General features: G+C 40.7%; 2 protein-coding genes across 4 annotated transcripts; one reads left to right on the top strand and one right to left on the bottom strand.

The window, feature by feature from the left end:
* The first annotated feature begins 2,061 nt into the window (after positions 1 to 2,061).
* Positions 2,062 to 8,610, top strand: nosip (nitric oxide synthase interacting protein). Its single transcript, XM_074655076.1, has 10 exons — positions 2,062 to 2,338; positions 2,554 to 2,646; positions 3,232 to 3,337; positions 3,468 to 3,549; positions 3,904 to 4,039; positions 4,340 to 4,527; positions 5,973 to 6,089; positions 6,437 to 6,507; positions 6,596 to 6,704; positions 8,219 to 8,610. Exons 2-10 carry the CDS (start codon positions 2,577 to 2,579, stop codon positions 8,288 to 8,290), a joined length of 951 nt encoding a protein of 316 aa, XP_074511177.1. The 5' UTR covers positions 2,062 to 2,338; positions 2,554 to 2,576; the 3' UTR covers positions 8,291 to 8,610.
* A 183-nt stretch (positions 8,611 to 8,793) lies between these two features.
* Positions 8,794 to 20,445, bottom strand: rcn3 (reticulocalbin 3, EF-hand calcium binding domain). Of its 3 annotated transcripts, none has more exons than XM_074655074.1 (8): positions 20,286 to 20,430; positions 18,940 to 19,163; positions 18,118 to 18,311; positions 16,740 to 16,912; positions 16,304 to 16,364; positions 16,103 to 16,194; positions 14,505 to 14,612; positions 8,794 to 9,138 (listed from the first exon to the last, which is right to left on the bottom strand). In XM_074655074.1, the coding sequence occupies exons 1-8, from the start codon at positions 20,310 to 20,312 to the stop codon at positions 9,031 to 9,033; spliced, it is 987 nt and encodes a 328-aa protein (XP_074511175.1). In that variant the 5' UTR covers positions 20,313 to 20,430; the 3' UTR covers positions 8,794 to 9,030. The 3 variants fall into 3 exon arrangements, with proteins under 3 accessions (XP_074511175.1, XP_074511174.1, XP_074511176.1); XM_074655073.1 differs by lacking the exon at positions 8,794 to 9,138 and adding an exon at positions 12,784 to 12,952 and having other exon boundaries at positions 20,286 to 20,445; XM_074655075.1 differs by lacking the exon at positions 8,794 to 9,138 and having other exon boundaries at positions 14,509 to 14,647.
* Between the last annotated feature and the right edge of the window lie 268 nt (positions 20,446 to 20,713).

The following is a 20,713-nucleotide window of genomic DNA, read 5'->3' as shown; positions in this document are numbered from 1 at the left end:
CTAGCTATGGATTCCAAATTCCCAAAAATTTAAATCTTGATAGTTTAATAGTGCGTGGACAGATTCAACAACAACAGAAAAGTAATATTGAAAGACATTTTCAGAACAAAAACACTGCATTTGCTGAATAGCCAGCAGGAGCTTCCAGCCACATCTCCTGAGATGTTTCTTCAATGTCCTGCCTCTCATTTGGACTGGGGTCCTCACTGCATTAGACTCAATAGTCAAAAAGTGTCTCTTTTGATAGTAAAGGTTGCTGACCCCCTGCCTTAGCCCAATGATGTTCAACATAGTCTGTGTTTATGGAAGCAAAAACCATTCCAATACACTCACTGCTGACAGAGGTTCACACTTCTTTTGAGCTGCAGCAACGATTTGTCATGAACACTACAACATGATTTTTATAGTATTGACTGTTGTACAGCATGATGGTAAATAAATAGCCAACAATAATACAATACAATACAATAAATCTTTATTGTCCACCAGGGTTGAAATTTGTCTTCGGCTCACCAAACACAGGAAACAACAACATTAAAAAATCAGATGAGCTGTTAGTAAAACCAAATACATAGACAGGTTATGTTACACATTAAAACATGTCAGTGTCTGTGGCTTAGATCTGCTCAGTCACTTTGTTGGGTTAAGAATATTGATAGCATTTGGGATGAAGGACTTTTTAAACACATTTTTAGTTGTCAGAGGGACTCTATAGCGCCTCCCGGAGCTCATGAGCTCAAACTGGCTGATGAGAGGATGGGAGCTATCTGCCAGGATACTCCTCGCTTTCTTCCTCGTCCTTTCTGTAAAAAGTTGAGTCAAGAGCTTTTGGGGTTTATCCTAGACAGTTTATTCTTATATCTACAATTTAGGTGGCTGTACCAAAAAAAAAGCTAAAGACCCATCTCTTTCATCAACACCTCTGCACCTAATGACATTGCCCTTACTAAAAATAAGTTTATTCAAGTGAGCTATGAGTATACTTCTTTCAAACTTAAAATCAGAGAGTATATTTTCAGATTAGTTTTTATGTACTTATTAGAGATATACTTAACAAAATTATACTTAAATATATTTGGCTTATACTTACAAATATACAAAAAAGTCTAAGTATACTAGGCTGATGCTTACTTTTTGATAGAGTAGCCTGTTTGTAATCGTAGGTTTTGATATGAATTTACTTCAAATATTCAAGAATGTTCTATGTTTTTGCGTTCTCCGTTCACCAAGGAGGCATATGAGAAAAACTAACTTTATTTATTTTTTTGATCTCATCACAAAACATCAAGTCAAATAGCAAAAGGAGCAAGTCTCTTTAAGTTATACATAAATCATTAGCTAAGTACTATGAGTAAAAGAATACAAAGTATACTTTCATATACAAAAAAAAAGTATATACAAGTATACTTGCAGTGTAAAAACTATTAAACTGACTTTAAAGTGTACTTTCATAAACTAAAAAGTGGGCTACAACTATTAAACTAACAGTATACCTAAGTTCACTTGTAGTATAGTTTATAGTATAGTTGCAGTACAAAATACCACTTAGTTGTGTACTCAAACTTTACTGTTCTTACACTTAAAAGTATACTTTCATAAACTAAAAAGTGGGCCAATTTAGTCCCAAGAAGTATTGAATTAGTAGTACACTACTAGTATACTACTAGTACATATGCTTACTACATAACGTATTGTTAGAGAAATTATCTAATAAACAGTCTCTGGTCATTCAGTTAAGAAGCAAATACCATTTATTAAGCAAATGCATTTGGGTTCATACAGCAGACAAGTCAGTGTACAAAGACCAAGAGCTACTTCACTACATCATTCTTTATAATCTTGGTTTAGCCTTCCTCCCCCCCTTGTAGCCCACACCTTCCACCCTGCTTCTGAGTGAAAGCATTGTCTATTCATAAAAAGAGTTACTTGTGATTAGCTAGTTTTAGCAGAGTGCAGAGTGGATGATAAGTAATGTATCTAAACTAGTAGGCTACAGTCTGTGCTTTCCCAGGGTATTCACATTTATCTGAGTACACAAATTCTACACAAAGGGACATGGTATTTTCTCTCACAGTTTACTTCGGGGAAATATACTTCATAAAATAAACTTGAAGTATACTACGTATTCGTACGCAATGGGACATTGACGAGGACTGAGACAACCAGAGGGCGGCAGTAATGCAACACGGAGGATGTCAGCTGCCAAAAACCCAGAAGAAGAAGAAGAAGAATTGGGGAGGAAGAAGCGGAAGCGGAGAAGAAGGAGTTAAAAGGCGAAGAAGAAGAAGCTAGTGTTTTGATGCTTCGTAAAGTGACATTTCTCCCCTAAACATCTCAGGTAATAACCCGTAAAAGAGTTGTTCTTTAGCCACAGCTCGTTTTCTTTGTCTTTTTCTAATGTAGCGTTTTCTGAATACTTGAATCTGTTCATGTCTTTATATGTATTTACATTTAGCATGTTAGCATGTTAGCATGTTAGCATCAACGCTCGCAGCAACATTAACCGTGGACATTAACACCATGTCTGTTTTTTCCTTTCTTTACATGTTTTAGATTATTAATAAAGTAGAGATATAATGACTCGCCACGGAAAGAACTGCACGGCCGGAGCTGTGTACACCTACCACGAGAAGAGGAAAGACACAGGTGAGAACCAGGTGGAGCTGGTTCACTTCACTCAGTGGAACTTGCTCCTTTCTATTCTTGTGACAACAGGCTGACTGTCAAAGCAGTACATCTACACATTAGTGTCTCCAGGACAGATTGATGTTTGGATTTCACATGTTTCAAAGCAGAAACTCTCCATTTCAAGTGCAAGTTGAGCCAAACACTCCCTTTTCCTATTTTCACTTCAATGCTTGATTTGTCAGTGTGATCAAAATCACCAGAACCAAAATGTTTCTCACTTTAGCTTTCCTCTACAGAAAAAAAAAATCACAGTCTGCGTGTCCTAATGACTCCTGATATCAACTTAGTAGCCTTTTCACACAAAAACTTACATTTCTGAGTCAAATTATTAGCATGATATTTTCATACATTTAAAAAATGAGTAGTAAATTAACTTAGAAATGTACACATTCCACTAATGTATTTCACTGCAGGCAGAACTCATTGTAATTATTTTGTAGGCAGAATTGCATGCAATGTATTTATTCATCCTTGGACAGCATTTCCTGTATAATCTTCCAATACACCATGTAAGCATGTCATGTGTGTGTCTCTCCTGCTCAGCGGCGTCTGGTTACGGGACACAGAGCATTCGACTGGGCAAAGATGCGATCAAAGACTTTGACTGCTGCTGCCTGTCCCTGCAGCCCTGTCAGAATCCGGTGCTGACGTATGTGTCTTTCTCCAACAAACAGACACACACACATGCACACTCAACACACTAACATACAGTATAACCCCAACATGTGATGTGACCGCATATATAAACAGTTTTGTCTTGTTTCTGTTGCTGTTTACAGTCCAGATGGATTCTTGTATGAAAAACAGGCCATTCTTGAATACATTTTGCACCAGAAGACAGAAACTGCCAAAAAGATGAAGGTAAGCCCTGCACATCTGTCTCAGACTACGTCCATACTACACCGTCTAACGACTCTATTGTTGCGGGTTGTTTTAGTAGTGACCTGTGTCCACTGTGGGACACTCGCCACAGTAAACTTCCACCAGGGAGTCTGTATTGGTGATGTGTCGATGGTTCGTGTTCCTGAAACGCACATTTGAGTGTGTTTTGATAGAGCATAAAAAAAAATATTTTTTTTGTTTTTGTGTTACAAAAGTTCTTCATGATATTTTTTTATACGAATAAATTCTTTAATTTTCGCTGCTTATTTCTGTAAAATATAGAAGAATTAAAGGAAATGCTCTATTCTGTGTTTTCCTCCTCTGATTCTTTAGGCGTATGAGAAGCAGAAGAAAGCGCAGAAGAGCAGCAGCCAACTTGAGTCCAAGTCCGAGGAAAGAGAGCGGGTGGAGAGGTTTAAAACCAGGGAGAACAGCATCGTGTCCAAACCCATCAACCCATTCACATCTGGTACGTGTCTGTGGCGTTTGTCTTCAGTATGCTGCTTGCCCTAAGCTGGCTAAATTTTAAAAAAGCACATTAACAACTGTTCAGGTCATTGTTGCAAAAACTCTCCACTCACACAGAACACCTGAATTGTGCATCGTAGTCAAGTTGTGGTAAGGAGAAGGACACACTTATATAAACGCCAACTTGAGTGGTTGGCGAAGGCATACAACCCCGAGGCGGTAATTCCAGTTGTCTCATGCTTCCAGTCCTAAGGAGAACAATACAGTAAATGCATTTGCGATGTACCGTTTCCTCCTTCAGGGCAGACCAAAGGAAGTGAGAAGGGCAGGACAGACAGCAGGACAGACAGCAGGACAGACAGCAGGACAGACAGCAGCTCAGCAGAATCCTCCGCTTCTAGTTCAATTGTCTCCTCCATCACGAACCTGCCCAGTTTCTGGGTTCCCTGTCTGACACCAGAGAACAAGCCCACCCTGATCAAGAAACCAGTGAGTGTGTTCGCCTGCTTGCTGTATGCTGATTCATGGCCAGCAACAAAAACATGTCTTTCAATGTTTACAAAAAGAGATTGAATTCATAGAAAATACTGTAACTGAACTGACCTTATGTCTCTTTAGCGGCAGGTTGTTGATGTTCTTCCGTCAGAAAGTTTTCAGACATTCTCCCTTTTTTACGTTAATCCAAGTCACATGTTGGTCTCATGTCTGAATAAGCACCCTGGACACTTTTACGTTAAATCACAGCGGTAATCCTACGAGGTTGAACCTGAACCAGTTCTGTGTCACTTTCAACGCGACAGTCTGAACTGAATGCTGTCAGACTGCAGCAGCTCAAAGTGAAACATGCGGAGAGAGAGGGAGAGGGAAAGAGAAATGCTCGTCTTGTAACGTTACCACCTTCTAAGATCACTCTAACTCTATTATCTCAAATCTTTTATAAACAAAGAAAATAAAAATAGTTAATGAATTGGTGTGAAAGAGCCAATTTGAAGTTGTTGAGGAGATTCTTCTCAGATCACATCGGTCTATAAACTATTTTTCCCTTCGTGGTGCGATTGTGAGAAAACAGATTTAAAAACCCTCCTACAACCACCGTAATAATTTGACCTGTATTTAACATTTTCATTCGCGCAAACGCTTCACATACAGCTGTCATCCGATGCTTGCGCACTGTTGGATATTATAAAACAGGCAGCACGATTAGCTCTCTAATAAAATTTAAATGTTTTAAAATGACGCGTTGCCCCTCGCACTCAAGGCGACGATAGTCACTGGTCAAGGCTTCAGTGATGAATGAAGTTTATTAATTAAGCATTGTGACTTTTACTGTAAATGTGACCTACCTCTGTCTGAATGACAGAAAGCCTTAATCTTAACAAACAGATCAAGCTAGGTGTTCCATGTATGAAAAGACCTTTTGTCCGTCCTTCTATCTGTCAAAAACTTTGATTTAAACCAAGATTTCTCTACTATTACATGTTAGATTACCAGGAAAAATTCCCTCAACCCCAGACCTTTTCTTAGCAGCATTAAGCACAGCTTCTTTTTTTTTTAATATGTATTAGGAAATACAGCAGAGCAGTGAAAAATGAACCTAACACAGTGAAAAATTGTTGTCTAGCAGGTGTTATGCGCCTTGTTGTCTCTAGTGGGGCTTTAAACCGCGTGTGTTGTTGGAGTTGTCACCAGGTTCACCTGTTGGCTTTAAATGTCATGACATTCTCTGTCTGTTTATTTTGTGTATCTGTTGTGTGTTTAATGTCGACACTATTTTAAAGGCAGAAGGCAGGCTGACCCTGGAAACCTGTCTTTGGCCGTCACTGAGCAATCCCAACTTTTCACTGCTAGACTGAAGTCGTGTCATGTGAAATGTGCAGATGTCACTTTTTTTAATCACCCCCCTTTTTCTCTCCATCCCTAATAACGTCTGTCAGAGTAAGGCTGTGTTGTGTCCAATGTCGGGACGATCCATTAAGATGAACGAGCTTATCCCAGTGCGCTTCACCCCACTGGACCCGAGCCTGGACCGAGTGGCCCTGCTCACCCGCCAGGTCAGTTTACGTCACACACACACACAGTGCTCAGTGTTAACAGCTCACATCTTATCTCGTGGCACCCAGGCTTTGGTAGCTGTGAGCAAACAAATCACCATTAATAACTTAACCCAGTGGTTCTCAGACTTTTTCTGTCATTCCCCCCTTTGGATGAAGAAAATGTGTCGCTCTTCAATCAGGAATGCTTTTTTAACTTTGGAAATCTGAAATTAAAACTATGACTAGTAACAATTATATTGTAGATATCTGAAATGGGAGTTCATCCTAGTAAGAGTTCTGTTGCAATTGTGGATATCTCTAATTGAAAGGTAGTGTGGTATAATCCTGTCCTCTTGTCTCTTCAGGACAGGTATGTATGTGCAGTAACCCGAGACATCCTAGGCAACAGTGTTCCCTGCGCTGTCCTGCGAACCTCGTGAGTGTCGACGTACCTCCGCCTTGACATCCAGATGTTTAAGTGTTCTCTGGCAGGATAACTGACCCTCTCTCTGTCCCGTGTTCAGGGGGACTGTGGTGACTCAGGAGTGTGTGGAGAAGTTGATCAGGAAGGACATGCTGGATCCCGTGACTGGAGACAAACTGTCCGACAGAGACATCGTACCACTGCAGAGGGTACGTGTGTACTTCTGTGTAGAGGTGGTGGTGGGGGGGGAATCAGTTGTTCCATGAATTCCAAAAATCGTTTCTTGTACACTGGATTTAATAGTCTGTGGGGTTAAGGAGACCTGACATGATTCTAACGCTGTGTTCACACCAAGAGCGAAGCAGATTGTTTTTGCCTCGCCTTACTCGCGTGAGTTGGACCGCCGGTATCGTTTGTGTTCATTCACGCCGGAGGGGAGAAGGAGCCTTTCTCCATAGATGCCAACAACCGCCATTTCCAACCATGGAAGAAGTAACCACTGTTCCCATGTTGTTGAAGTTCCAGATATGTCAGAAAACCAAACGCCGTCGTGTCTGCGTTCATAACGCCACCCGGCGGCGAGCTGTATTCACACACAGCGCCATTGCACTAACTGTATCTAGCAAGCCACACGTCGCTACTGCGGTATGAACCCAAAATTAACAGATTGTGCTGTGATTTAATTGCAATAAACGGATCAAAAGAACGCCGAAATAACTACATAATGATGTTGCTTTATAAAAAGTCTGAATTCATGCTTTTGTCAGGTCTGTTACCAAGACGACAAGCAAACAACTTTTAAAATGCTTGTTTTTTGAATGGAGTTTGGATGGATCAGTGCCAGTCTATGCAGCTGCTCCGTCAACACTCAAGATAACGTCATCTAGGCATAAATACGGCAGTGACGTTGTTGTTTCTACCATAGATCTGTGGTTTATACACATACATTTATACACAGTTTGGTCCGGTCTCTGTACAGAGAGACCGGACCAAACTCTGTAAATATTGTAGCTGTCTGTTGTCACCCAGAGGCACAATCTTAGCTCTGGATGTCACGTGAATTTCTTGCTCGAGTTGAAATATTTCAACTCCCGCGAATGGCACGAATAAGTGTCGCCCGGCGTGAATTTGCTTGAAAAGTTCACTCCGCTCTTGGTGTGAACACACCATAAGGTCCCGATCACACTGAGACGCGTTGCTAGAAACGCAGCGCCTGCAAAACCACTGTTTATGTTTTCCTATGCCTGCCGTGCGCTCGTGTCGTAGTGTTTTTTAGACGTGCATAAAAGTTAAAATATTCTCAACTTTTCAGCACCGCTCATCAATTTCAAACTTGAAATCAAGCAAGAGGCAGGTTTCACTACTTTACCACTTCCTTCCTGTTTTGATGCCGGTAGATGGGCAAGCTAGCTAGCTAGTTAGCTGTTGTTAACTGTGAGAGAGTTAACTGTGAGAGAGTAATGGAGTATGTGAGAGGGAACAGGGGGGGATTCATATCTCATGTCGTGATAGATTCATGCAGGCTACAGTCTTTGAGAGAGAGACAGAGAAAGAAAGAGACCACACTTAGTCGTTAATCACATTTGATCACCCGGTTGCAAGCACACAGTCGCTCTCTACAGGCGCATCTCACCAGTTTGCCAAGGCGTGCTGTCGCCTGTAGCGTTTATGTCTGTCACATAGTGTTAGAGTGTTGCTGATGGACTGTCGTGTGTTCTGATAGGGTGGAACCGGCTTCGCTGCCTCCGGGGTCGACCTCAGTGCCAAAGAGGCTCGTCCAGTGATGCAAGTGTGAGACAGAGGACGGACTCTCTTCTCCCAGCGTGGCGACATCGTTCACCTATTTTAATGCCCGTTGTTGTTTGCTTCCATATTTTTCTTGTTCCTGTAGGTAACTGGCTTTTTTTTTCTTACATAGACAGTGGAATAAATTCTCTCCTGAGTTACATTTAAGCTTTTTATAAAGTAGATTTTGCCTTCACTACACTTATCTTCACTATTCCACCTGTCCCCTCTGTCGGGTTGCAAACTTGACATATAAAGCTGTACTTAAGTGTAGAATCAAATACCGGTGATTACTTCCTGTTTCAATCATTAAACTGCATATTAGCCATGGTTTGTTTGTCTTGATGTTTTTTTGACTTTGACTTTTGAATCATTCTACAGCTTTGACTGCACTCGACACAATGAAATCACATTATTTTGACAAAGCTAATAGACGCGATGTCAGCTGTTGAGGATCACTTCAAGAGAGTTTCAAGTCATTTTCATTAAACCTCCTGAAACATATGGAAAGCAATGGAGAGCTGTTTTTTTTATTGTATGTGTAGTTTCAGAGGTAAAATTCAGTATCCAGTCGCAGTGCATTTCTGAACATGTGCTGTGGAAGTCCTCTTCTTGAATCTGAGCTGCTGTTATTGGCCAGTTCATACTTGACTGCTCTGCAAGAGGGGGGATGTCCTCACGTTCATCATAAGCTAGATATATTTGCAAAACACCATGAAAAAAACCTCCTGTGCTGTGGTGGTACACATTTCACAGTTCATCGTGATCGTCCACCGGCATGCCTCCGTAGTCGGTGATGGTGCTGATCTTGATGAAGTCCATCTTGTCAAGCATCTCAGAAAGTGTCAGACGGCCATCCTGACAAGCAGAGGACAGGGAAAGATAGAAATATGGAATTATGGGTTTTATTCTACATGTCATTGAAGGGTGACAAAAGCCCCGAGAGGCTAGAGGATAGAGAAACAAGACATGGATGCGTATTATTGTGTCTGGACCGTGTATGGTCAATGTGCTCCAGAGGATGTAATGGAGGACCGTTCATGATGGTGTACATGACTTCATTACTCAGTCAGAGACAGACTCTCAAGTTTACAGGGCTGGCCCCGCTTTGCTGCAGTCCAGCCACATTTATTATTTCACCACCGCAAACTGAAGAGTGTGAAGGCTGAGGAACAGTCAAGTATGTTCTTTAAAGGTCCCATATTATAAAAAAAGTGAGATTTTCATGTTTTTTTATTATAGAGCAGGCTCAAGTGATATATAAATACAGTGAAAGTATCGAAACACTGAATCCACAGAGAAATACACACAGCTCGTATTCAGAAACTGCATTTGAAACAAGCCGTCAGGATTTCTGTCCATTCGTGATGTCACGAATATACAATATTTAGACCCTTTACACAATTTTAAACGCAAACTTTCTAAATGTGTCCCAGTTTATTCCTGGTTGCAGTGCATGTGAATGTCATCAGCTGACAGGAAGTACACATGGACCCGAGCTGTTGCCTAGCAACGCAAAATGGAGCGTTTCAGACAGAGGGTAAATACAGGCATATTCAGGCCGACAGTACGAGGAAAATATATATATTTTTTTAACATTACAGCATGTAAACATGTTCTAGTAGAAACACAAAATAAACGTATGAACCTGAAAATGAGCACGATATGGGACCTTAAAGGTCCAGTGTGTAGGATTTAAGGGGATCTATTTGCAAAAATGGAATATTATATTCTTAACTATGTCTTCATTAGTGTATAAATCACCTGAAATTAAGAATCGTGTTTTTGTTGGCTTACGGCCCGGTCACACAGGACGCTTGATCAGCCCCTTGCCCAATTTGGTGTTGCGACTGATGTGATCCCATCGCAGTATGGTCTGTAGTTATTAAAGTCTGCTATTATTTCTTCCCACTGTCTCTACACTATTATAGGTAATATTATTACCTGGAGTCAAGCCTCGGAATCTACGATGTCAACCATCAGTTCCCTTTCTAACCAATCACTGAAAGACGTCATGACTGTATCACCATCATATTTTTAATACCATCTTTTGATCCTGCACTTTTTCAATAAATAACTGTAACTCCAGACAATCTAAGCAGGTGTATTAGCAGAGTAACCTCCAGGAACCACACATTATGTACAATGTCCTCTCAGGGACACAAGAATGGAACATTGAGATTACGGAAGGCTGTATTGTAGGGCTGTCAAAGTTAACGCGATAATTCACCACTAATATCTTTAACGCATTAACAGAACCTGTGATTTTTAGGTTGTAGCGGGCTCAGTTTTAAAGCTAGAGTGAAGATACTGGTATCATATGAAACTAGAAAACCTAATGAATCCGTTGGTACCATGTCCAAATTTGTGTAAGTTTGGAGTGTTATTTAACTTAAGCTATAAAGTTTAATAGCGCTCCAAACTTACAAAGAATTTTGTTGAGGAAAAATTGTCGTGGCCATTTCCAAAGGGATCCCTTGACCTCTGACCTCCAGATATGTGAATGTAAATGGGTTCTATGGGTACCCACGAGTCTCCCCTTTACAGACATGCCCACTTTATGATAATCACATGCAGTTTGGGGTAAGTCATAGTCAAGTCAGCACACTGACACACTGACAGCTGTTGTTACCTGTTGGGCTGCAGTTTGCCATGTTATGATTTGAGCATATTTATTATGCAAAATGCAGTACCTGAGAAGGTTTCTGGACAATATTTGTCATTTTGTTGAGTTGTTAATTGATTTCCATGTTGATGGGAGTATTAAATACTTGACAAATCTTCCTACGGTACATTTTGACCAGATAAAAAATGTGCTATTAATTTGCAATTAATCGTGTTTAACTATGGACAATCATGCAACTAATCGCAATTAAATATTTAATCGATTAACAGCCCTAATATATTGTTAATTGTATTACCAATATATTTTTTTAACAGAAGTAAAGACCTAGTCTATACTGGAAGATTTCATCTAAAGTATATGTCCCCAGGCTCTTAGGCAGACTGTTGTGAGCCTGAGGGGGCCGTACAAGACATAATTCATTCTTGCACGCACACACACATGCATTCGCCTTTCACGTACATATATTTTCACTCGCACAAGAATATATGTATGTGTGAGAAGAATATATGTATGTGTGAGAAGAATATATGTATGTGTGAGAAGAATATATGTATGTGTGAGAAGAATATAAGTATGTGTGCATTAAATTTAGTTTTTCAGTGACAGGCTGTCCCAATTTTTTGAGTCACCAGCCACCACTGGTGAGAGTAAAGAATACATGTGTGTAAGTGTAAATATGTGTATGTGAGAGTGAAAATATATGTATGTGTTGAAAGGTAAAGTATATATGTATGTGAAAGGAGAATATATGTATGTTAAAGGAGAATGTTTATTTCACTAGACAGTGGTGGATCTTGAGGCTGAAGTGAAAATTTGATGTGTTTTGGTAAAGAAATCAGTAGTTGTTGGCTGGAACACAGACAACCTGCTCAGCTCATTCATTTTATGCAGCAGTAGTTTCCAATATCGATAAATATCATTATATGGAAAATGTACGCAAACTTATCGAGCTGATGTTCAAAGCAATAAACGCATTACATGAGATTTTGCAAAACAAAAACTAATGATCTTATCATCCCAATGGGATTCTGCTCAAAGTTGTTTAATAGCCCTACGTCAGCTTTAGCAAGTTTAACACCAACACCTTCAAACTAAATGTAATGTCTTATTGGAGGCAGAAACCAGCAAACCACTTCCTATATATGAAGAGAGCTGCGCTATTATCAGAATTACAATCATATAATACAGTAATGTAAGTGAAGTTTCGACAGTGATTCGTGCAAAATAAAAAATAAACTACGTTTGTAGAAAAAAAAAAAGACTTTAATAGTAAAACCCCCAAAAAGTCAGTAACACAGCCCTTCAGTCAACAACTCACCTCTCTTCCAACCGTGCATTTCATACACTTTTTGACAGCAAATGTTGGCAAATGTTCACTGGTAAACATAACCATGTCTGTCTCAGATTAAAAACTCTGTATCCCCAACGTTTGCTGGTCTTTATTATACCACAACAATCGCATCTCCCTCCATGTGTTGAGACCACTTTCAAACCTCTCAGGCTCATAGAAAAAGGCATCGTTTCAGTCGGACGCCAGTGCATGTTGGACGTTATCCACAGTTTTTTGTGTGTTTGTAATTTTTGAAGACACACAGTTTTTCACTGGACAAAAAGGAATATGTTATCTTTGAGGATATGCATCTCAGTTTAAAACAATCACGTGGATGTGTGAATAAAGCAAAAGAGAGAACAGTATCATCTGTATTCACATACACAGTATGTGAGTGCATGCGGAATCAGAGTGGATTGTGTGTATGTGTGTATGTGCATGTGTGACCAAAAGGTACATGATTATATCCTTGTAACCCAGTCAGAAACCTTACTTTACTGAGAACCACCCCCACCCCCACCCCCACCCCCTCCCCCCACACACCGCCCACACCCCCCACCCCAAAAACCACAGTAACCAAATTCTCCAAGTGAGCTTGTGATAGCTCATCAAAGTTCGTCGTGTCTCTTCGTTAAGTCTTCCCCGTAATTGGTCGCCTGGCTGCCCACAAACATGTTCCAGTTAGCCAGAATCTCCTTCTTGGTTATTTTCTGGTCCTGTTGTTTGATCGCCAGATTCCATCCGATGTTGGTTTATTGGTTTACGATTGAAAGAAAGAGAAGGAGAGGATACACAGAAAGACACACAGACAGACAGACAGACAGAAGCTTGTTATTAATTAACTCACATGAATTAACCCACAATTACCCAATTGTTTGCACCATGTTAACTCATATGTTTGACAGCACATAGAGGTGATGGACTATCTTTTGACCTACTGTACCTCTCTACATGTTGTACCTGTCCTACTTTTATTATTTATGACATTAATTACATTGCCGTGCAGTATAATGATCTGTAGATGTTGTGCATCATTTGGTTAATTGTGTTCATAAATATCCTACAATTTATAACCAAGTTGAAGTTATTTGAGTTGAAGTTATTGCAATTATTTTAAATACGTAAGTTATCTGACCAATCCAATCGATTCAGCGTCCTCGAAAACTTCTAAATTGAATGAAACGTCATCAAAATTGGCCCAACGGGTGTTGAAATATGGCCACTTCTGGTTTTCTAAATGACCATTTAGAAAATGCTGACAATAAGAAAAATATAGAATATAACCAGCCGTATCCTTTATGTTGATATACTTAAAAAGGTATAATATGCAGCAATTTCTTTTGCGAAGAGGTGTGGATGTGATTTATTTGTGCCTTGGAACGTAACCGGCGTGAAACAATCAGTAAATAACGTTTTAGTTCTCTGACTCACTGCTTTGTTCTCACTAACGCCGCTCCCTCTCTTCATTCACTCTATAGCTCGCTCACCATTGCTGCTTTCTCTCTTGGAGTGTGGAGCCGTGTGGTTACAAACAGCAAACAACAAATGTAACATATAGAGGCGAAGTCCCGCCCCTTCCGGTAGACCAGGATGAGAGCTTATTTCGGAAAGAAATATGAACGGTAGTCAAAAGAGAGAGACAAATATATTTTTTTTAATCCCGTTTGAATTGCGCCATGAATCACACATCTGATTTTGTCAATTTAAAAGATAGTCAAGTCAAGAAAGTCGCAGTTTGTTGTAAAACTGTTGAAGTATCAGACCGTGAAAATACGTCCTTAGAAAGACGAAACAGACAAAAGTGTCCTAGTGACGTGTCTCTCTCTCTCTCTGAAGCTACAATGCCTGTGTGTTTCCTACTGGGATGAACTCACACCAGCAAAGGGTCTGATCCTTCTTTCTCTTCCCGGCTGATAAAAAGACCAGGAGTCGCTGGATAAAACACATCAGGTCAGATAACGTTTCATGTGTGCGTGGAACATAGCTAAGTTAGCTAGCTAGTGTTGGTGACGTATATTGTGCGAGATGAGAGATGTAGTTCACTGAGCGGTTTCACACAAAACTAAATGATACTACGACGAACTGATACTTTCTTGACTTGAAAAATATTTAAATTTTTATCTTGGAGGGAGGGCAGTAAAAATCAACCTAAGCTGTTCTGATATTGGAAAATGATCCATATGGAAGTGTGGGTCGGTGTCTACGGTGTGTCAAAGAAAGGCCCAATGTACTGCGTATGACAGAGGGTTTAAGCGGCGGCCGGTGTACCTTGTCGGCGTCTGTCTCATGGATCAAGTGCTTGGCTTCATTGTCAGCATGGTCAACCTCTCCCGGCAGAACCCAGTTGGCCACCTCTTCAGCATCCATGTAGCCATCCTGTACAACACACAACTGCTTTACTGAGGAGTTCACTGTAAGAACAGGCACAGTGGAGGCACGCACACATCTAAAAAAAAAAAATCCGGTCAACACATGAAAGCAGAAGAATGGTAACGCTAAGCAACAATCAACTGAAAGTGAAAGGCGTCATTGTTCACAGAGCATCAGTTTCGCCGGTTGTAGCACTTAAACACACCATGAAGAGTTATTCTGCTGTTGTCCCATGGAGGCTGAAGACACATTAGATTCATTTTGTGTTTTAAACCTTTATTATCATGCTGGTCTGTTTGATGTTGTACAAAAGTGAATACTGCCAACCTCTGCTATGACAACAACTACGAAATCCTTCAACCTTTACTAGCTATTGATATATTAATGTAATGATTAATCAGAGTTCCAAATTGATAGTTTAGTATACTTTATGACACTACTATCATTTTCCCTTTGATAAGAAGGGTGGTGCTCTGAGGTGGTTTAATTAAATCATATTATTTAACATAGATAATAATATAATAATAATACATATTATTATCATTATTTATATTAATAATGCCTTTTTGAGCTACTGCATCAACGTTATTTGGTGCCCCGTTATTATTCATATATATTGATCATTTATTAATATTATCTTTAATATTAGCTAATAACCAGACCAGCCTTTATTGGCATCATAGGAACATGACATTACATCAGCAGGATGTACTTGTCACTTTTCAGACACACATTCAGACACTGATGGCAGAGGCTGCCACGCAAGGTGCCAACCTGTCTTGCCCAAGGACACTTCGACATGTATAAAGTACTTCAAATGAGCTCCACCTCCACCAGCATTAAAATGATCCTTGTGTGTTCACTCTGAAGGGAACCATTATGCCCAACGAGTACTTTGACATTTGATACTTTACATACATTTTGCTGATAATGTTTTTGTTCATTTACTTAAAAAGGGGAACACCACCTAAATTATGAATTCCAATATGTTATTTCTACGGCCTAGGGAAGTGCAATCAATATTTGTGAATATGAGCTCTCAAAGAGAGAGAAGTAGGCCTAAGTCTCTCAACAACTCTGGAGCTGCTCCATAGACGATGAATGGGAGGCTGATTTTATGAACCCACAAAATGTTTGTTTTCTTTTTTATACCCAAATGAGCTTTAGTCTATCGTAGTGTTCTCAGTAGTGAAACAGAAAATGTCCCTATACATTCCCCTGGCTGCCCTCAGCGTGGTCCAGAACATCTCTCCCTATTCATCGCCTATTTATACCCTATGACATCACAAGTTTGAGTTTTAGCACTCTAGTTTTTGGATTTGGGGGAGAGTTATTCATGTTTACTAATATTTTTTGGACTGTCTTAGACCATAGGAATATGGGCGCAGTTCCCTGTTAAGTCAAATCTTGAGTATTTTTTACATTTTTCATATTGCTGCTTGTACTTGAGTAAAATATACAATAGCTGGTGACTGCAGCTACACTGTAGCTTTTACCTTGTTGGTATCTCTGAACTCGTAGAACTGTTTCCTCTCTGTCAGGACCCATTCCGGCTCGCTCTCCCCATTCTCTGGTGAGTACATGTCACCTGTGGAGCAGCAGCAGTACACACACACACACACACACACACACATTTAGGGCCTCCGGGTTGGGAGTGGAGGGGGTGGTTGGTCTAAGAGAAAACGGGAGTCACCTACCGATGTATTCCGCTAAATTGATCCTGCCATCGCCGTCCTTATCAATGTCTTCCACCGTTTCCTAAATGAGTAAAATGATTTAGTTCTCATCGTGGTCCTGTTACTTAAAGTATTGATCAAATCAGTTTTTTTTTCAAATGTTTCTGAACATTAAGAGCTCTCTACGAGGAGGAGGGGGCAATAATATGTGCCTGTTATATAAACAGTATCAAAGTAGAGCCATGGTACGGAGCCTCCCGAGGGGGTTAGGGTTAGGGGAAACAATATCCATGCAAACAGATACATAGTGGCTGCAAATGTGTATTTATGCTCGTAAAGCATTAACCATATCTCACCACTGACATTGCCATCCACGGAGCCACACATCGCTAGCATGGTAAAAAATACTTCATCATCTTATCATCAAAGTCCCTGGCGGTTAGAGAGTAGATTCTACCTGCACTGCCACGCCTCTCATGTAATCAAACTCCTCCGGGTGAAGGAAGGCAGTGAACTCCTCGCGTGTGGCAATACCGTCGCCGTCTCGGTCAGCTGTCCTGAAGCGCCTTTCGTCCCGAGTGAGCAAGGATTTATAGGTGGCCTTGTCGTCGACGTCATGAAACTCATCATCTGGAAAGAAAAGCTTTGATTTTCAGCATTCTGGTGTTCCATGTACGGGTAGACAGTGTTTCTGTCAAAACAGATATTCCTAAAACGGACTATATCTGTGTAGAAGTCATTATTAAAGTGCTCAGAAATGACAAATCCATCTGCTGTGAAGATAATGAACAATAATTCAAAGCTCCAGACGAGCTAATAAATGGAACCTGAGGTGACACTGTTTTGCTGACTTTTTTTTCCAGCTGAGCCTAAAAGTTCATGACAGCTCCCTAAAAATGAAGCCAAAACATCTGGATCGCCCCCTGGTGGCTGGCTGCAGTATAGGTCATAAAGCCCGCCCCCTCCATGTTAGCGGATGGAACATGAGTCAAACTAAAAAGTCAAATTACACGTCAAATAAAATTCTCCCAAAGATGGTTTCTGTTATTTTAGGTAGTTCTTATCACGCTGATGTTTGTTCAAGTGTTGATTTTTCTGATCTGTTTTTGTTTTAGTTAGCTATTTGATACTATAAAAAAGGGGGTGTGGTGTCATGATTAGTAGCTGTGATTGACAGCTGCTCTGAGTGAAGTAGTCACACAGCCGGAGGCTCTGAATTGTACGAGAGAGGAGATGTAACTTTCCATAACCGTCACCAGTCTGTAATAGAACATGTGTCAGTTTGATCATAAATGTAGTTATAGTGATATTACGGTGAGTTGTTGTGTGTCTTTATAGCCAAACAGCTACAGTGGTGCTAACGTAGCAGCTAGGTGGCTCTCACGCTAATACGCTGTGGCCGTGCTCGGCTCGTGATTGGCTCGGGCGGGTGTGTGGGCGGGGCCTCGATACAGTGGCTCCTCATCAGAATAAGTGATTTACAAAAGGGAAAGATGGATACACAATACTTGTAGTAGGGCAATTGGTAGAAAGTATATTTTTGTCATTTGTCAGCTACGGCTGGTGTTTCTCATTACTTTGGATATTTTGCATTTGAGAACACTGGATGAGTAGAGCCGGTTCACGTCGTCCGTTCAATAATGTGCGTAGCTTTAAAAATGTGGCCTAATAACAGGAGCTGTTTGTGTTTCCTTAGACAGTTCTCAGTTTCCAGATCACAAAGAAGGAGGTAGAAAAGAAAATGAGGTGGTAAAGGACGAAATAAAGAAGGAGAAAAGGAGAAGAAAGAGTTAGACAAGTTAGCAAGGAGGTACATCTTTCACACACAGAATTACCCAGATAGTAGCCGTAGGTGGTGTTTTTGTACTCTTCCCAGCCTATCTTTCCGTCTCGGTTCTGGTCGTAGTCCTTCCAGTGTTTGTTCACGTTCTCCTCGATGTACCTCCTTTGCCTGTGTTTGATCCAATAGTGCAGCTCTAGATGGTTGATGTAGCCGTCCTTGTCGGTATCGATGCGGTCCACAATCTTCCTGTGGGGAGAGATGGGCTCAGGGTTATGGATAAGGGAGACAGCAATCATCTGCTCCCTCATGCTTTTGGAAATAGAACCCCAACTTCTGATCTACACACACACACCACATATTACAAATAAACACACCTAAATACAAACCTGTGTTAGAAGCACCATTTTTTTATAGCTGCGGTTTACATTCCTTCTACTGCTGGACTCACCAGCCTAATATTTTTGGTGCTCATATATGACCTCTCGTGGTTGCACTGATTCACACTTTTTGAAAAAGTGAAAAAATATGGAACCCTATATTACTGTATGAAATAAGCATATCGTTTGTTATTATGAACGGCCAAATGGTGCGTCGCTTTAAATGCTGCGGCCGCAAGGAATTGTGGGATGTTATTCTCTCGTTTCCTTTGGTAAGGGATGCTCCAGTGTATCCTATGCTAAAGGACATAATGAAGGAAGCATTGAAGCACCTTTCCTCAGCATTTAGAGAATTCAAAAAGCTCTCGGCATGGCTGCTACTGAAATTCCCTTTGACAATAAATGAACCTTGAATCTTACGACTGTTGCCGAGACAGTTTGTGGCAGCGGCGGACAGTTTAGAAAGATTATGCATGCCGGAGGTTAGTTAAACCTACGCCAATTTGTCTTTGCTCTCCTCGGGGGTCAGCTGGTCAAAGGTCTTGGCCTCCTCCTTGCCCAGGAAGGCCTCGTGGTCGTACTTGAAGCCGTCACCATCGTCGTGGGCATGGTCGCTCAGATCGGCTTGGTGATGGACGCGCTTCTCCTTAGCGGGGACGGCAAAGGCAGCAGCAGCCAGGACGCAGAGGGATGCTAGTGACTTCAGCAGCATCATGATTGACTGGTGGGGGTGGGGTGGAGACAAAAATTCTGATGAGTGTGTGTGTGAAGAAACAAAAAAACATACAACAAAATAAAAACAAAAAAACGATGATGACATAAAATAAAATATTGTGGATTCACAGCTCTGTTTTCCATTTACAACGCTGAGTGAAATGCTGACGACTACAGCGCCTCCCAAAGGTCAGAGTCTCAAACTGAGGGAGTAAAAGGCCCACATCTGTCTCCTGATAGTATACAGGTCTCTCACATTCATCTGGGGTTCACCAATTCTTCTGCTGGCCAGGCCAAATATTCAAACCAGCTTATTCCTGAGCCTGCAGTTCAGGTACTCTAAAACTGGCTGACTCACTCTGAAGCTGCTGAGGAAATGAAATGGTTTGTGCATTTCTCTAAAAAAAGTTGAAAGGTATTTTCATTGACACAGACAGCAGCCAGAACTGTGCCAACATATTGCAACAACTTCAAAGTGCAACAAGCCCTGTTATGAAATCCTGGCTGGCAGAAATATGATCATTTCTTTAGTATTACCCATATTAATCTCAAATGTGCTTATTTTGCACCAATCCATATATATATATATATGCCTTTTGTCATATGTCCAACTAGGACCATGTCATCAGCATATTAAAACAAAAACATATGTGCTCTTTAATCCTAGATTTAAAATAGTACAGGAACAAGAACACTTCCCTGGATTTACAGTGAGAGTCAGACATCAATCATCCCAGTGACTGTGTGACTCTCTGTGGTCGACAGACAGAACATCTTGTATCCACAGAATCAAGTCACCAAATCACTGTAACTTACAGGGATGTTTCATCATAGAGTTAAAAACTGAGCTAAAACCCACAAACTTTTTCTCTCATTAACATTCAAATTGATAACAATTCATAAAATGACTTGTAAATTGATAAGAATGAGCATGTAGTGTCTCATTTGATAGTTAACCCTGCAGAACACATGAACCCATCATTAAACACAGTTTTTCCTTCATGTTGCTGGAAGTTTATCAACTGAGGCTATATAGCTATGTGCTAAAGATGCTATGCTAAAAGCTTGAAATCACACAGACTAATACTGTTAGTCTTCTAATAACGTTTTTGAGGCAAGAATAACTCACTAGTTTGTTGGCAGCTTCTCGCGACATCTCCCTTCAGCAGCTTGAACAGCAGATAGTCCGCGTTGGCACTCCTGTACCTTTAAATATGTCGAGGAGGCGGGACTTGTAGCTCATGCAGCCAATCACCAGCGCCCTGAGGAGGTTTCTAACCAATAGGAAGTAAGATACAGTAGTGAAATCATAGTGAAATACTGTTGGATGATTTCTTATTGGCTGTTAACCGCCACGTTGTCACGCAAAAGCGGACTGCTGTGGCTTGTCTCGGTCTCGACAGTAGACGAGGGGAGCCGATTATAGCCGAATGCAGCCGAGGGGAGGAATCAGAAAGACGCGCCTGAAACTACATATTCTCGATTTATACGGATTAGGAGTTGCAATGGCGGAATATATATATATATATATAAATATATATATATATATATATATGG

This window comes from Sebastes fasciatus, chromosome 13, assembly GCF_043250625.1.
Source record: "Sebastes fasciatus isolate fSebFas1 chromosome 13, fSebFas1.pri, whole genome shotgun sequence".
NCBI classification, from domain to species: Eukaryota; Metazoa; Chordata; class Actinopteri; order Perciformes; family Sebastidae; genus Sebastes; species Sebastes fasciatus.
Note: the sequence above shows the minus strand (reverse complement) of the source record. Positions and strands in the feature narration are given on the sequence as shown.

Bases quoted from the DNA above. Each gene is read 5' to 3' on its own strand.
- nosip (XM_074655076.1), top strand. From the start codon at position 2,577: ATGACTCGCCACGGAAAGAACTGCACGGCCGGAGCTGTGTACACCTAC. The intron at 3,338-3,467 runs GTATGTGTCTTT...TGCTGTTTACAG, and splicing joins TGTCAGAATCCGGTGCTGAC to TCCAGATGGATTCTTGTATG. The intron at 3,550-3,903 runs GTAAGCCCTGCA...CTGATTCTTTAG, and splicing joins AAACTGCCAAAAAGATGAAG to GCGTATGAGAAGCAGAAGAA.
- rcn3 (XM_074655073.1), bottom strand. From the start codon at position 20,312: ATGTCGCGAGAAGCTGCCAACAAACTA. The intron at 18,312-18,939 runs GTAGGTTTAACT...CTCTCCCCACAG, and splicing joins GAGAGCAAAGACAAATTGGC to GAAGATTGTGGACCGCATCG. The intron at 12,953-14,504 runs GTACACCGGCCG...ATCAAACAACAG, and splicing joins ATGAGACAGACGCCGACAAG to GACCAGAAAATAACCAAGAA.